General features: G+C 43.9%; 1 protein-coding gene across 4 annotated transcripts in view; it reads right to left on the bottom strand.

Moving 5' to 3' along the window:
- Positions 1 to 15,311, bottom strand: part of SRGAP2 (SLIT-ROBO Rho GTPase activating protein 2) — a 99,771-nt gene that overhangs the window by 30,821 nt on the left and 53,639 nt on the right. For 2 of the 4 annotated variants that reach the window (XM_041422596.1, XM_041422598.1), the window contains exons 8-11: positions 9,968 to 10,192; positions 8,199 to 8,300; positions 7,173 to 7,370; positions 897 to 981 (exon numbers count right to left, since the gene is read on the bottom strand). In XM_041422596.1, the coding sequence (XP_041278530.1) occupies positions 897 to 981; positions 7,173 to 7,370; positions 8,199 to 8,300; positions 9,968 to 10,192 (610 nt within the window). The remainder of the gene's footprint in view (positions 1 to 896; positions 982 to 7,172; positions 7,371 to 8,198; positions 8,301 to 9,967; positions 10,193 to 15,311) is intronic. The other 2 variants (XM_041422597.1, XM_041422599.1) reach the window with 1 other exon arrangement.

Here is a 15,311-nt window from a genome sequence, read left to right as displayed (position 1 = left end):
GCAACATATTTCACATGCTCTGAAATTTGTTTGTGCTTCTCCTAACAAAAGCCTGGGCTCAACATTGGGTTGAACCCACAGAGGTGAGGAGCAGCTGGACTGCCACAGAAATGAAGGCTAAAAATTCTGAATTATGAGTAGATCAGCAGGTTTGGCCTAAGAGAGATCATGAAGAGCTCACCAGGATGGGTGTGAAGGAGGGGAACACAAACGAAGGCTAAAAATTCTGACTCATGAGTAAATCAGCATGTTTGACCCAACCGAAATCATGAAGAGCTCACCAGGATGGGTGTGAAGGAGGGGAACACAAACGAAGGCTAAAAATTCTGACTTATGAGTAAATCAGCATGTTTGACCCAAAAGAAATCATGAAGAGCTCACCAAGATGGTTGTGAAGGAGAGGAACACAAACAAAGGCTGAAAATTCTGAATTATGAATAAATCAGCAGGTTTGGCCCAAAAGAAATCATGAAGAGCTCACCAGGATGGTTGTGAAGGGGGGGGAACACAAACAAAGGCTAAAAATTCTGACTTATGAGTAAATCAGCATGTTTGGCCCAAAAGAGATCATGAAGAGCTCCCCAAGATGGTTGTGAAGGAGGGGAACACAAACAAAGGCTGAAAATTTGGAACTGATGAGTAAATCAGCAGATCTGGCCCCAGAAAGATCATGAAGAGCTCACCAGGATGGGTGTGAAGGAGGGGGCAGCACACAAATGCACATTAGTGCCACACTCAGCACTTTGGTGTTCACCATCCATCCCCCTCATGCAGATCAGAGGAATCAATTAATAAAACATCAGCAAGGCCACTGCATCACCAATCCAGGGCTGCCCCTCAGCTGGGGAACTCCACAATGCCCAGCCTGGCTGGGAGCAGTGCTGGGGCACACTCACTTTCTCCCAGGGTCTTCTGCAGGAGGTCGTGCTTGGCCTGGAGCTTCGTGATCAGGTTCCTGCCCTCCAGGTACTCCTTCATTTTCTGTGGAGAAAACAGCACGGTGAGGGGACAATTCACCTCTCTGGTCAAGTCTTGGGGGTGCTGGATTGTCAACATGAGGGCAGTGACATTGAATTTACAGAGTAACACTGAATTTACAGTTATAGCATGACACTGAATTTACAGTTATTGAATGACACTGAATTTACACTTATAGAATGACACTGAATTTACAGTTACTGAATGACACGGAATTTAGTGTGACACTGAATTTGCAGTTATTGAATGACACTGAATTTAGAGTGACACTGAATTTACAGTTAGAGAATGACACTGAATTTAGTGTGACACTGAATTTACAGTTAGAGAATGACACTGAATTTAGAGTGACACTGAATTTACAGTTATTGAATGACACTGAATTTAGTGTGACACTGAATGTAGTTATAGCATGACACTGAATTTAGTGTGACACTGAATTTACAGTTAGAGGGACACTGAACTTGCAGAGTTACACTGAATTTACAGTTACAGAGCGACAATGAGTTTAGTTAGAGGGACACTGAATTTACAGAGTGACACTGAATTTGTAGTTAGAGGGAATCTGAATTTACAGCTATAGAATGACCCTGAATTTAGTGTGACACTGAATTTACTTATTGAATGACACTGAATTTACAGAGTGACACTGAATTTACAGTTAGAGTGACACTGATTTTGCAGTTATAGAATGACACTGAATTTACAGTTAGAGGGACACTGAATTTACAGAGTGACACTATTTACAGTGACAAAATAACTCTGAAATTCATGGTAAAAGCATGAACTAAGTCCTGGCTTAAGGATCTGGGCATTTAGGATTAAGCCTAAAGCTCAGGCCACTCATATTTTGAGCCCAGCCAAGCTTGGATCAATGCTCTCAGAGGCCTTTTCCAACCTTAACAATTCCGAAATTCTGTTTATTCTCCATCTGCAGGGCAATTTCCATTGTCCCACTGTGGGATCAGCTGAATGTTTGGCATCTCTGGAGCCATCAGAGGAGCTGTCATCATCCCTGGGCAGGCAGGGTGGGATGCCCTGAATGAGCAATCTGTTTAACCAACTAAAAGGCTGCTACTGTGCTTATTCTCTCACTTAACCTCTCTCACCCCACTTTACTTGTCAAACCCTGCGTGCTGGATGATCCACAGGGCTGCACAGGACAAAACAAATAAAGATATTATTGAAGTTCAGATGGACTCTGGCAGTGGAATATTGCACAGCCACGCAGGCTTTTTCCCACTGCTCCCTGATTTTCTACAGCTTTGCAAATGCTGATTTATATATATATATATTTTTCAGTTCTTTCATGTCTTATCTTGCAGCTCAGAGCAGTTTTATTTATCTTCACTGAGCTGCAGCATGTGAAATACTCTGTGTACAGGGGCTGTCCACGTTATAAATGGGACATGCTTGCATTCAAACCACAAACTCTGCAAATATCACAGAGCACTCTCTGGAATCCTGAGAGATCTTAAAAATTCAGGCAGCAGGATGAGCACAGAGAGAGGATCCTTATCTAATAATGAAATGTTCTTGTTATAAATAAATCCTCAAATGGTTTCAGGTAGGCAGGGACCTCAAAGCTCATCCAGTTCCATGGGCAGGGACATTTTTCAGCACCCAGGTGCTCCAAGCCCTGTCCAGCTTTCCTCAGTTTAATCCACTTCCCTTCAGGTCTGATCTGCACAATAAGACAGCAAATCCTTGAGGAAAAAATGGATATTTTTAACAACACGAGAACCTGGACCCTGCTTGGCCTTTGCAGGAGCAGCTTTTGTGCAGGGTGGAAAGAGTCAAGTAGAAATACGTACATAAATAAAGAAATATCTATATATAAAACATATACTATAGATATTTTAAATATTTTATAGATTAATATATAACCTCTAATATTTAATACATTTTAAATAGTTGAAATATTTATATAAAATATATAATCGATATTAACAATAATTATAAAGATTATATATAAATACATAAAATTTCTATTATATTTACAAATATTATATATGTACAGTAATATAGTATATATATATAGTATATATAATATATAAAATCTATATTAATATATATTAATATAATATATTAATAATATCTATAAAGAAATATACACACTGAGGCAGTAGTGAGGATGAGGGAAAACCTTCCAGGAACTAAGGAAGCTTCCCCTGAGGGCTCCCCAGCCCTGGTGTGCACTGACACAACAAACAAAAATGGCTTTAATTAACTGCCAAAAGCCCGTGTTTCATGTCCCCTCGCTTGACAACATTGAAAGAAACATTTCACAAGAATTAAGTCCCTTTGGAAAGTCTCAGCATTTCCTGCTTCCTTTATTAATATTTCAATTTTTTTTGTTGTTTTGGAAGAAAACAGGAAGCGCCCTCGAAAAATGAATTACATTTTTTTGGGGGGGAATTTCCCTGTAGAGTTTTTGCCAAGCCCTAACTATATTTTGCTCAATCAGTGAAATTTTAGAGAAAAAAATATGATGAAAATAAAAATAATAAAATAAAACTACAATAAATAACTATACTAATATAATATAAACTATATAAACTAGAATAATACAAACTAAATAATAATGAAAATGATAATTATAATAATGATGACAATAATAATAAAAACAACTGCAAAAATAACCAGTCTGAAGGGGGGCAGCTGAGGATAAATCTGGTTCTGGGGGGGCCTCAGAGTCACAGGTGAAAGGACAGGAGGGTTGGAAGGCTCAGCTGCAAACAGAAGCTTAAAGACCAGCAGATCAACTCCTCTTGGCAGAGTTAAGCTCCCCTTTGAAGCAGATCTAAACACTTAAGCCCAGCCTAAGGTGGGTCAGGCAGGGCAGGGCACAGGCACTCGCTGGGACTTGCAAGGCTCCAGCTTTGAGGGCATTAAAAACATCAACAGGTACCAGGGCTTGCTTTAAAGGAGAAAAAATGTTCCCAGCCACTGCAGAATTTAATTTTTTTTTACTGTTTCCTCATGGCTAACATTCTGTTCCCTGCTTGTAGCAAGGATGCTGATGAAAAAAAAAATTAATTACAAAATAAAGCTTCAGGCTTTTCTCAGTGAATTACAAAGATCCATTAACCCTGGATTTTCGGTGTAATAAAAACAGACGAAGGAAAATAAAATCATCAAACTACAGGAGAACTCCCGAGGATTTCATTTGGGGCAGAGCACAGCTGGAGCTGGGCTGAGTGCAGCCAGAACAACGCAGCAGAAAGGTCTCTGGGTGCCCTCCTTTGTGCACAGGACAATTCAGAGGTGAAGATCAGCTGGGAGGCAGAGCCAGGAGCATTCTGCACCTCCAAATCCTGCAGGATTCCCAGGCAGAGCCCAACCAGACCCTGCCTTCCTCCCTGTCTGGGACACAGAAAAACCATTTCTGCCCCTGCTCCACATCCTGACCCATCTCCTGTCAGGAAAACTGTGATTTTCCTCCATCACCTCTCCAAGAATAATTCCAAACCAAGCACTCGACTGAAGGATGGGGGGACTGGATCCACCTCCCAGGATCAGCACCCAGCTGCAGGATTTTATCCCCCATTTCCCCATCTCTTCCTAGAGCAGCAGGATTTTATCCCCCATTTTCCCATCCCTTCCAAGAGCAGCAGGATTTTATCCCCCATGTCCACATTTCTTTATAGAGCAGCAGGATTTTATCCCCCATTTCCCCATCTCTTGTTAGAGCAGCAGGATTTTATCCCCCATTTCCCAATCTCTTCCTAGTGCAGCAGGATTTTATCCCCCATTTCCCAATCTCTTCCTAGACCAGCAGGATTTTATCCCCCATTTCCCCATGTCTCAAGTCAAAAACAAACCCCCATTAATCCTAAAGAACTTCACCCAATCAGCATTGCTCTGCTTCCTCCTCTTCCCAGGGATAAAACCCCAACATTTTGCCCAAGAACTCAAATTATGCAGGTTTAGAGGTGGAAGAACAGAACCATTCCCCCTTTCCCAGTGCCCAGGTGGGGCTGGTGCCAGCTGTGCCCTGCTGGGCAGCTGTGCCAGGGTCCCTGGCTGGGGAAGCAGGGCTGTAACCATGGCAGCAGCAGCACATCCCTGCATTTTGGCTGGATTTTGGCTCCCTGAAGTGACTGCTGCTCCCCTGCCTCAGCCACCTGCAGCAGCTCAGGGCTGGGGCCATCCTCCCCTGCACACTGGGAAGTTGGAATTAGCCTGAATACCAATTAAATTACCCTGAATTCACATCTCCCTTCAAGCCAAACAAGGGATCCATCAGCACTGGCATGTGCTTCCAGTGGAAAGAGAGATTATTCCAGTCTGGAGACACTCCAGTGTAGTAGGCATATTTTTTTTGAAAAATCCTTTTGCTCAGGATTCTTCTCCTGGGAAGCTGAGAAGCCTCAGAGAAAAAGGAAAACAATATTATCTCATTTGCTTCTCCTGTGTTTTGCTGCTTTGGAATGTGTTTGGAGATTGTTTACCAACAGGTGAATTGTTTCATTGGTTGCATGTGAATTATTTTGATTATTGGCCAATCACTGTCAGGCTGTGTCAGGACTCTGGAAGGAGTCACAATTTTCATTATTATCTTTTAGCCTTCTGTAAGTATCCTTTCTGTATTCTTTAGTATAATATAATATAATATAATATAATATAATATAATATAATATAATAATAAATTAGCCTTTTAAAAACATAAAGTCAAATTCATTATTTCTTCCTTCATCTAAAAACCCCACAAATACAAGACTCCAGTGAGTATCCTTCCACTAAATTCCCATCACTGTATTTACCCAAGAGCTCTGCCTGGGAACGCAGCACATGGAATTTCTTCCTTGAGTCACACTAATATGAAATATTCTTTTAAATCAGCATTTTTGTTAAAGTTCCTATCCCCCAGCACTCAGCACATCACGAGGTAAAAGGGAATTAAATCTCAATTCTGCAATGCACTTTGTTTTTTATCCCCTACACAAAGCTCTGCCCTCAAGCCTCATTAATACCCATCAGAGGGTTTTATGAGACACTGAAAAAGCTCCTCCTCAGAGATTCAGAGCTGGAAATCCTTATCAAGGCTATTTATAAGCCTGGTCAATAGCAGATCAATCCAGCATCTGATCAGGCTGCTTAGAGAGGGTCTCTCTCTAACACCACATCCAAAGTGAGCCTGGATTCCTCCTCCTCCTGTTTGAACTCAAAACAGCTCTCTCTAGAGAGGAAATGCTCAGAGTTCAATTAAAAATCACTTTTTAGTTCCATAACCCTGGGCAGGGTGGTCAATCCTGCCTTAATTGAAGCAGCTTCTCCACTCACTTCTCTCAGATTCACCTTTAGTGGAGGATTTTGGATTTTTCTAAGTCAAGGCCTAATGATCCATGCTGCCAAGTTAGTGCCATTTGCACTGAAAATTCAGATTTGTAACAAGCAGCATCATTCTGGGAAGAAGGTGAAAGATGCCCTAAGGAATGACAAATTAACCAGGGTAAGATCCATGATTTTCATCTGCTACTCTGAAATCTTTTGAAACTGGAAACAAATTCAATGGTTTAACATAAATCTGATGTAGGAAAAAAGACACACAGTCTGGCATTAAATTCAATAGCAAAAAGCTCTTAGCATCTTGTAAAAAACACTGACTCAATGAAAAGCTTATGCAGGCTGAAATTGTAAGATGATAACAAAAAATGAAAGAGATAAACATGCTTTCAGTTTGCACTAGTTTTGAAATTTCATGTTTACAAGCTATTAAGTTCTTTCTCTGAAAACTCCTTTTCAGATGCAGAAGAAATAAAATTTGACATGATTTACCCACAGACTATGTTTGAATCAACAGAGATATCCCAAAATATTCCCAGAGAATTGACAGCACACATTTCTAAACCCAACATGATTCCTCTGCTTGCCCAAAATCTGTGAGAGAAGCATTTTTTGTAGGACAGAAGCATCATTTTGCACTCTGTTGTGAGGATAATTCTGAGTAGATCTCACTGAAAATTACAGAATCATGGAATGGGCTGGGTTGGGGAGGATCCTGAAGATCATCCAGGGGATGGGCAGGGACACTTTCACTACCCCAGGCTGCTCCAAGCCTCTCCTGGCCTTGGACACTTCCAGGGATGGGGCAGCCACAGCTGTACCAGGGCCTTACCACCCTCACATGGGAGAATTTCCCAAAAGAGAAAAAAAACCACCTCTTAAAACCCTAGGAATCAGCCCCTTACAGTGAAGTAGAACTGCTCAGTCTCCTGCTGGTTTGCCCTCCTCTTGGCAATGCTGGGTTTGCTCATGAACGTCTCTGACACCGTGGATTTCACAGATTCCATGGAGTTGCTGTACTGGAAGCAGTCAGAGACATCGAAGTCCTCGATGGTGACAATGTCCTGGATTGTCTGCAGCGTGGCCTCCATCGTCTTCTTCACCTGCCCAGCAAGAAGCAGAGAACTCAAAACCTCCAGGTTTTCTGTTGTGAGTAAACAACAGAGGCAGGGGAGTCCCCTGGAGCACTTTGCTAACAAACACATATTACTGGTTTCACACCCTGGGTGCTGTAATTAATTCTGGCTCATTAGCAGCACAGTCCATGCAAGCACAGAGCTGGCAGCACCCTGAGCCCGCCAGGACTCCGTGCCAGGATCTCAGTTGTGATCTCAGGGAGATGGAAAGAAATTTAACCTCAAAGCAAAGAAAGCTGGAACCAAGATTCTCTAATTGTCTTCTGCAACTGCATCTACTGGGCATCAAATGTTAATTACAAACAGGACTCTGCTGCACTGTGCATTTTTACTGAAGGCCAGAATCAACTTTCAAGACATAAAAGGGGTTGCAAATTTTGCCCCAAAGCTCCTGAACACAGAGGTGCAGAGATCAGATCCCCATCCCTGTCATCTTCTCATCCTGGATAGCCAATTAAACAAAAATCACTTTAACTCAGGTTATGCAAACTCACTTCAAAACATTAAATTCCTCCTTTTCCCTTTGCTATCCAAATTCAACCTTGGCAACACAGCCAGTCTTATCAAGGTAAGGATGGGAAGAGAGATATGGGGGGGTATTTTAAAGGATTCTCTCCACACACCCAACTCTCCTGTGAGATCACACCATAATTAATGCACAAGATGCTTTGGCCTTGAATTTTACCACAAATGTTCAAACAAAAGGCCCACAACAACCAGATTCTTCCATAATCAGTGCCCAATAACCACTGGAAGTGGCTGAAAGGGGATGCTGAGCTTTGGTTATTAACTGACCTCTTCATTTTCAATCTTCAGCGTGGACAAGCGGGACTGCAGCTGCTGACACCTCTGCACCAGCTCACTCTGGACTGGCTGCTGGGCACAGAGCTGAGACTCCTGCAGCAGAAACAGCACAGCAGAGCACTGCAATTACTCCTTTATTTATCAGACACAAACATTCTCTGAAGTGCTGAGCTTTAAAACCAAACCCAGTTTTAAAATCCAGGTTGAAACCTGGATTTCAAGCAGAGGAGAAGGTTCTGCCAAACTGCAGCTCCCTGCCTGAGAGGAATGACAGCAAGCAGATGATGGCAACATCAAAGAGGAGCTAGGAAACATCAGCTGCTTTCAGTGGTGTCAGCTCAAAGTGTGCTTTGGAAGTCTGGAGGTGCTTTATCCCACCTATTTGGATAAACCACACCAAAAATCAAGAATTTAGTTCAGTGCTTCAGCCAGGCATCCTGGGGTAGGGGCTCAAGGGGCTGGGATGGCTCAGCTGAACCCCCTGCACAGCACAGCAACAGGCACAGGTCACTCTTGAATGAATCCAGGGCAGCTGAAATCAAAAAGCTCAGGCTGGGGACCTGTCCCAGGCACCAGAACACCGAGGTTCCCTGAGCTGCTCAGAAAGACTCTCACTCCACAGCACGAGGCAGCTCCTCCCTTTCGTTTTGTTCTGGGTTTTGTGTGGGTTTTCTACATAAAACACTGACCTCACTGCCTGAGGCTGTTTCTTCAGAGACAGCATTGAAAATGGGAGTTTTATCCCACCCATGCACACACAGGATGACATATTCTGATTTAATCTGCTGTGTGCAGCACCATTGCAACAAGACCATCAGCTGCATTCCTAAACACTCCTCCAGCTTTGAGAAGCAGCAAGATAAATGATTCAGTGAATGGGAGCTGCTCCTGAATGAGACTCTGCAGGTAATTCCTTTTCTTCCCACGATTTTACAGCACCAGAAGCACAGAAAAATCCAGGGAAGGCAATTTGCAGTCTGAAGTTTTCACTTAAAAGGAGAGAGACAAAGAAAAGCCTGGAGCAGGAGCTGTAATTCCCAGCCCACGAGAAGAGGCTGCCTGCAAGAGACCATCCTGCAGTCTGGAAATGCAACCAAGTGACCTAAATTGTCACACTGTGCATGCGCTCCCATCCAGAAGCAGTTTCAGCTTGTGTGACTTTCAACAGCTCCCAGCTGAGCAACCACATCTTGATAAACCCATAAAAGAGAGGGGGTTTGCCCTGCCAAAAATGAGGAGTGCTCTGACAGCCCTGGCTCACAAACAGGATGCAAAAAGCAGCATTTGTGCTCTCAGGATGCACACTCAGATGCTGCACAAAACCAGCATTTAGGTTTCTCATATTGGCCCCTCCAATCTCAAAATTCAGAGATTGTCTTGGGGATTAACCTCTAGGTTCAAGGAAACCTAATAGGTCTCCTACACACATTTAGGAAACCTAGTAGGTTTCCTACTCATATTTAATATTAAACTTAATTAAGCATTTTCACCTCCAGTGAAGGGCCAAGGATCAGGATCAGCTCAGATTTAACAGCAGCACCTGTTCCTTTTCACAGAATCTTTGGGGTTGCAAGGGACCTCTGGAGACCATCCAGCTCTGACAGCCAAAAAAGTAAAATTTAGATACCTCTGCCAGGAACCTCTGCTCAATCTTTACATCATCTCCCACCTCTCAGGCTCCCAAAAGAGCCAAACAGGGACCAAATAACCAAAAACGAGGCTGCTGAACAGGCAGAGCTGCAGGAGGGACCCACACTGACCATGTCCCCCATGTGTGGCTGGAACTCGAACTTCATGGGAGGGCAGAAGACGTTGTTGTACATCTCCATCAGCCTCTGCTTGTCACTGTTGGCATCCAGGTTCTCCACAGCATTCTCAATGGCATCCAGCCCCTCGTGCTTGGACTGCTCCAGGTTCAGCTCGGCCGACAGGAACGTCCTCAGGGCTCTGTTGAGGCTGGCGTGGTAGCCCAGGTCACAGCACTGCTGGAAAAACACACACAATCCCAGGTGAATGAAGCTCCCAGGATGGGAATGTGGATGCTTCCAAAGGGCAGGAGCTGTGTAAACAGGGAATGAGTTGTGGGGTTTTTGTCATCTGCTGGGTGGCAGGGAGGTCCCACGCCTCTCACTGTCTGCACAGAGCACCTCAGCCTGTAACCTCACGCAAATTTTATCACCATGTTGTAATTATGTAGCTTAAATTATAAACTGTAATAGAAGCTTAAATTATTGTAAATTTGTGGGGTTTTCTTGGAGATTTACAGACTTATTTTTCATGGAGTACTAGAGACCCATTTCATCCAAAAATGAACGGGTGAATTTCAACAGCAGGGCAGTAGATTTCCTTAAATTCTACCCTGGCTTTTTTTAGGGGTGTTGTTCCTATGAAAGCACTCCAAAATCCTTAAATAACATCATTCAAAGGAAGAGAAAAGCAAGGCACTGAAGTGCTACTGGAGAGACAAGACACAGGATTTGGATCATCTATAAAAGCCAATCTGCACCCAAATAATTCCATAATTGCAGCAAACTGCTTCATTCCATGTACTTCAGGCAGGAGGAGCATGACCTGGACATGAAAACAGAGTCATCCAAAACCCAGCAGCCAGCAGTTGGGATGATTTCATTGCTGGGGTGAAACAGAAGAGCAAAAAACTTTGAAGCAAGAAGTGGTTATGGTCAAGAATTTCCTGGCTGTGGCTGACACTGGGATGATGTCACTGGGAGACAATCAAGCAGCTTCATTTCCACCACGGCTGCAGAGCCAAGTTTTCATGTTTCAGAAGGGGGAAAAAAAAGGAGCTTTTCATTAGCATGAGATCAGAACCAGCCTGGGTTTTTCAGCCATCTCATAAAGTGAGCAAGAAGGAGCCCACCTTGTTGGAATTACAAGCAAGATTACATCCACTAGGAGAATATCCAAAAAGGAAAGAAAGAGACCATCTGCTTGATTGCTGTGCTGCTCTGTAAGCAAAATTCACATGAAAACTCCTCCCAGCCCATCATTTGGGTCTCATCACTGTCATTGTTTGCTAACACAGAGGGGAAAAGGGGGGCAAAAAAAGGAGGAGGGGTGTGGGGAGAGGGAAGAGAAACTGCTGCAGCAGTCCCTGCTCCCACAGAATTCCTGCCACCCAGTGCTGGAAGCCTGGCTCTGGTGCCAAACAAGCTGTGGCAGGTGTGAAGCCTTGGAAAAAGAGCTGCAGTTGCTGGTTGGGCTGCAGGCAGAGAATTAAGGGATTTTACATTCAATCAGAAAAGAACAAAACCAGCCAAGCAAAAAAAAAAAAAAAAAATACCCACAACAACCCAAAAGCAAAACAAAAAGCAAAATAAAAGAGGCTTGATTGAGAATCTGCATGTGTGGAGGCAGCCTTGGATCAAGAGGCACTTCCAGCTACTGCTCACTCTGCAGGGCTGGTCCTGCAGCCATGGGGGGAAGATGGGACTGGGACCAGGGCCAGGATCAGCTCAGATTTAACAGCAGAACTCTCTCCTTTTCACTTAAGTTTTGGGATTATAATTTTTGGGATGATCTGGAGATCACCCAGGCCAAGGCAGGGTCACCTGGAGGTGACACAGGGACATGTCCAGGTGGCTTTGGGGTGTCTGCAGAGAGGGAAACTCCAGCACCTCCCTGGGCAGCAGTTCCAGGGCTCTGCCACCCTCATGGACAGAAGCTCTTCCTCACATTGAGGTGGAAGTTTTTGTGTTGTAGTTTATTGCTCCTTGTCCTGAACAGAGCCTGGCATTCCTTGGGGAGATGGGCAGGGATTGATGGGATATTTTATGGATTGATGGGCTATTTTATGGATTGATGGGATATTTTATGGATTAATGGGAGACTGGTATGGACTGATGGGAGTTTTTGTGCTGTAGTTTATTGCTCCTTGTCCTGAACAGAGCCTGGCATTCCTTGGGGAGATGGGCAGGGATTGATGGGATATTTTATGGATTGATGGGCTATTTTATGGATTAATGGGAGACTGGTATGGACTGATGGGATATTGGTATGGACTGATGGAAGATTGGCATGGATTGATGGGAGATTGGTATAGATTGATGGGAGATTGGTATGGACATATGGGAGATTGGCATGGACTGATGGGAGATTTTATGGATTCATGGAGTATTTTATGGATTCATGGGAGATTGGCATGGACTGATGGGAGATTGGCATGGATTGATGAGAGACTGGTATGGATTGGTGGGATATTTTACAGATCGATGGCATATTGGCAAGGATTGATGGGATGTTTTATGGATTGATGGAACCCCCTCTCAGCCTTCCCTTCTCCAGCCCCCCAGTCTCTCCTCACCAGGGAGATGCTCCAGACCCCAAATCATCTTTGTGGGTTCTGCTGGACCCTCTCCAGCAGCTCCTTGTCATCCCTCAGCTGCAGAGCCCAGAACTGGACACAATTCCTGCTGTGGGACAGGTGCTTGTGCACCCTCCCAGTGTGAGCAGTTTGTCCTCCCAGTGTCCCCAAAAATGCACTGGGAGGACTGGGAATCCACAGGGGAGTTAATGTGGCACACCCCACCTGGCTCAGGCAGAATGTGTTGGCTCTTTGCTATTGAAGCCACTGACAGAAAACATTTCCCCCACTTAAAAGGATTTTTTTTTTTTAAGTCCAGTGTTCCATGTTTATAAATGCACCAGTCCTGCCATCCCTTTTCTGGGTTATATAAATGTTTGATGGAGCCATTCTCGAAGGAAATCAATTTTTTATAAGAATTTAATGATAACTCATTCAAATTCACTTCCCAACATGACAGCTGATTAACCCTTTGTCAGTCAGCTTTCAAACAGGCCTCAAAAGTAGAAGATTTAAGGGGGAAAAGCCCTTTGTTTTAAAATGCAATTCACATTTGGAAGGGGAAAGATGAGATCCTGGAGTAACACCTACTCCTAGAGGAGCAAAGCAGGCTCTGGCACTCACACACACATTTTAATCTTTTTTTTTTCTTTTTCCAATACTGTCCTAGTGACCCTTTTATAAATATCAGTTAATGCAAACTTCCCCATTACTGTAATATTTCATTAGCATCAAAGAGCTGTCTCAGTCCCCAAAGTCAGGAAATTCAAAACTACTGGGCTATGGCAGAAACAATTTATTGCTCTTAACTCTCAACAAAGAATTAACTCCCTGTTATCCTTCTCTGCAAACTGCAGAGGGAACAATGTGCTGGATAAACATGACATTAAACATAAAGTTTAATGCTGTTTGGCCTAACAATCTCCTTGTAAGTAACTTTGAAGATTACTTTTATATTCTGTTTCAAAATTCAATATCACCAAATTATTAGATCGAGGGAAGGCATTACAGCCTGGCTTAAAAATCACATTTTTATTCAAGTCAGATGACTCAGATAACCATCACTGGTTATAATTGTTAATTTTCAATCCTTCAGGATCAAAGGCATTAATAAATCTATTTTCCCTGTGTCTTAACAATGAGATAACTGAACTCCATCCTGTGCTCCCAGACAAGCCCCACATTTTTCCATGCCTGAACACAGAGCAGATAACACTTTTATTCTGAAGATGATGGGAACTTGTAGAGTTAAACTGAATGCTCCAAGGGCAGGGACTCACCCAGAGCCACCAGGGCTCCTCTCTAGGAACACACAAATCCCTGGAATTCAGAACTTGGGGTTCTTGTTCTGCCATACCCCAGACACAGCTGGGACTGCCCAGGGAGAGCAGCTCTTCCTTCCAGGCTGGGCAGCCCAGATTTGTCCTGTCCTGCTGCAAACAGCCCTGTGCTTACAAATTATTCTGGGATGTGAAACCCAAATGGACTCTTTGCTACCTGTGATTAATTAAAATACATCAAAAACAGGCAACTGGACCAGGCAGCATTTGGGGGAAGACTTGAGAGACAGGGCTTTAGATGAAAAAAATCAAAACAATTAAATCAGGCTGATGCTGGTGAAGTTAATCCCAATCTTGTGGCTTTGATATAAATATATACAGAGTTCTAATTTCTTAAAAACCCAGGGCCACGCAATTAAGGTTGAGCAAATGTTAACCAAAACAGGGCTCCTAAAAAGGCAGCAGGAATAAACAAACCAGGCCTCTCCAGTGCAGCAATCCTGCAAACCATGACATTTGGAAATAACAGCATTTTTCAAGCCCACTCTCAGTGACAGCCCTGACCTCCAAAGGACAGGTTTAAATCAACACCTGGCACAAGAGCACTCCAGAAGAGTTCATCATCAGCTGAATAAATGTATCCTATAGACTGCTGCTTATTCTAATAGCTGAGTAATTAATAGAGATCTGAGTGCTCTTTATTGCCTGTGTCTAGAGACTCTTGTGCTCAGCACTCCCTGCTCCTCCTCAGCAGCTCCCTCCAGGCTCTGCAGTGCTTCCAGCAGGGATGGCCTTGGAAAGGAGCAGGATCCACAGAGCCACTGCCCCACTCTCAGCATGTCCAGGCTCAAGGGGTGGCTCCATCCTTGGCAATAGCATCAGGGTTCCTCACTGGCTTTGCTGAGTTCTCAAAAATCAGAATTTTGGGGTTTTTTTGGGTTTTTCTTTGCGGTGCGTTTTACCAAAAGCAGAATTGCTGCTCCCTGAATGATGGGGAGACTGAAATATGTCCTGGTGGGCAGGGAAAGGATCAGAGGGAAGGGCTGGAGCTGTGTCAGGGAGGTTTGGGATGGAGATCAGGGAAAGGTTCTTCCCCCAGAGGTGCTGGGCACTGCCCAGGGAATGGGCACTGCTGAAACCTTCCAGAGCTCCAGGAGTGCTTGGACAGCGCCCTCAGGCACAGGGTGGGATTTTGGGGTGTCTGGGCAGGGCCAGGAGCTGGACTGGATGATCCCTGTGGGATCCAACTCAGAGTATTCCATAATTCAATTTGGACTTTCCCAAAGTTAAAAGCAGCTTTAGGAAACACCTCTGAACTCCCTCCCTTCTACCAAATTCCTTCAACTGTTTCTATAAACATCTTTTTTTTTTCAAACGTGCTGCTGACTTCAAATCTGGTGGCTTTGCTTAAAATAGCCCACTGAAAATGTCAGGCAGCAGTGTGACACTGAAGCTGGGCCCCCCTTTAACTCTGCAGCTCCTCCTTTTCCCCCTGCCAGTGAG

This window comes from Onychostruthus taczanowskii, unplaced genomic scaffold (assembly GCF_017590055.1).
Source record: "Onychostruthus taczanowskii isolate IOZ18803 unplaced genomic scaffold, ASM1759005v1 scaffold74, whole genome shotgun sequence".
In the NCBI taxonomy this organism is placed as follows: domain Eukaryota; kingdom Metazoa; phylum Chordata; class Aves; order Passeriformes; family Passeridae; genus Onychostruthus; species Onychostruthus taczanowskii.
This window is presented reverse-complemented; position numbering and strand designations above follow the sequence as displayed.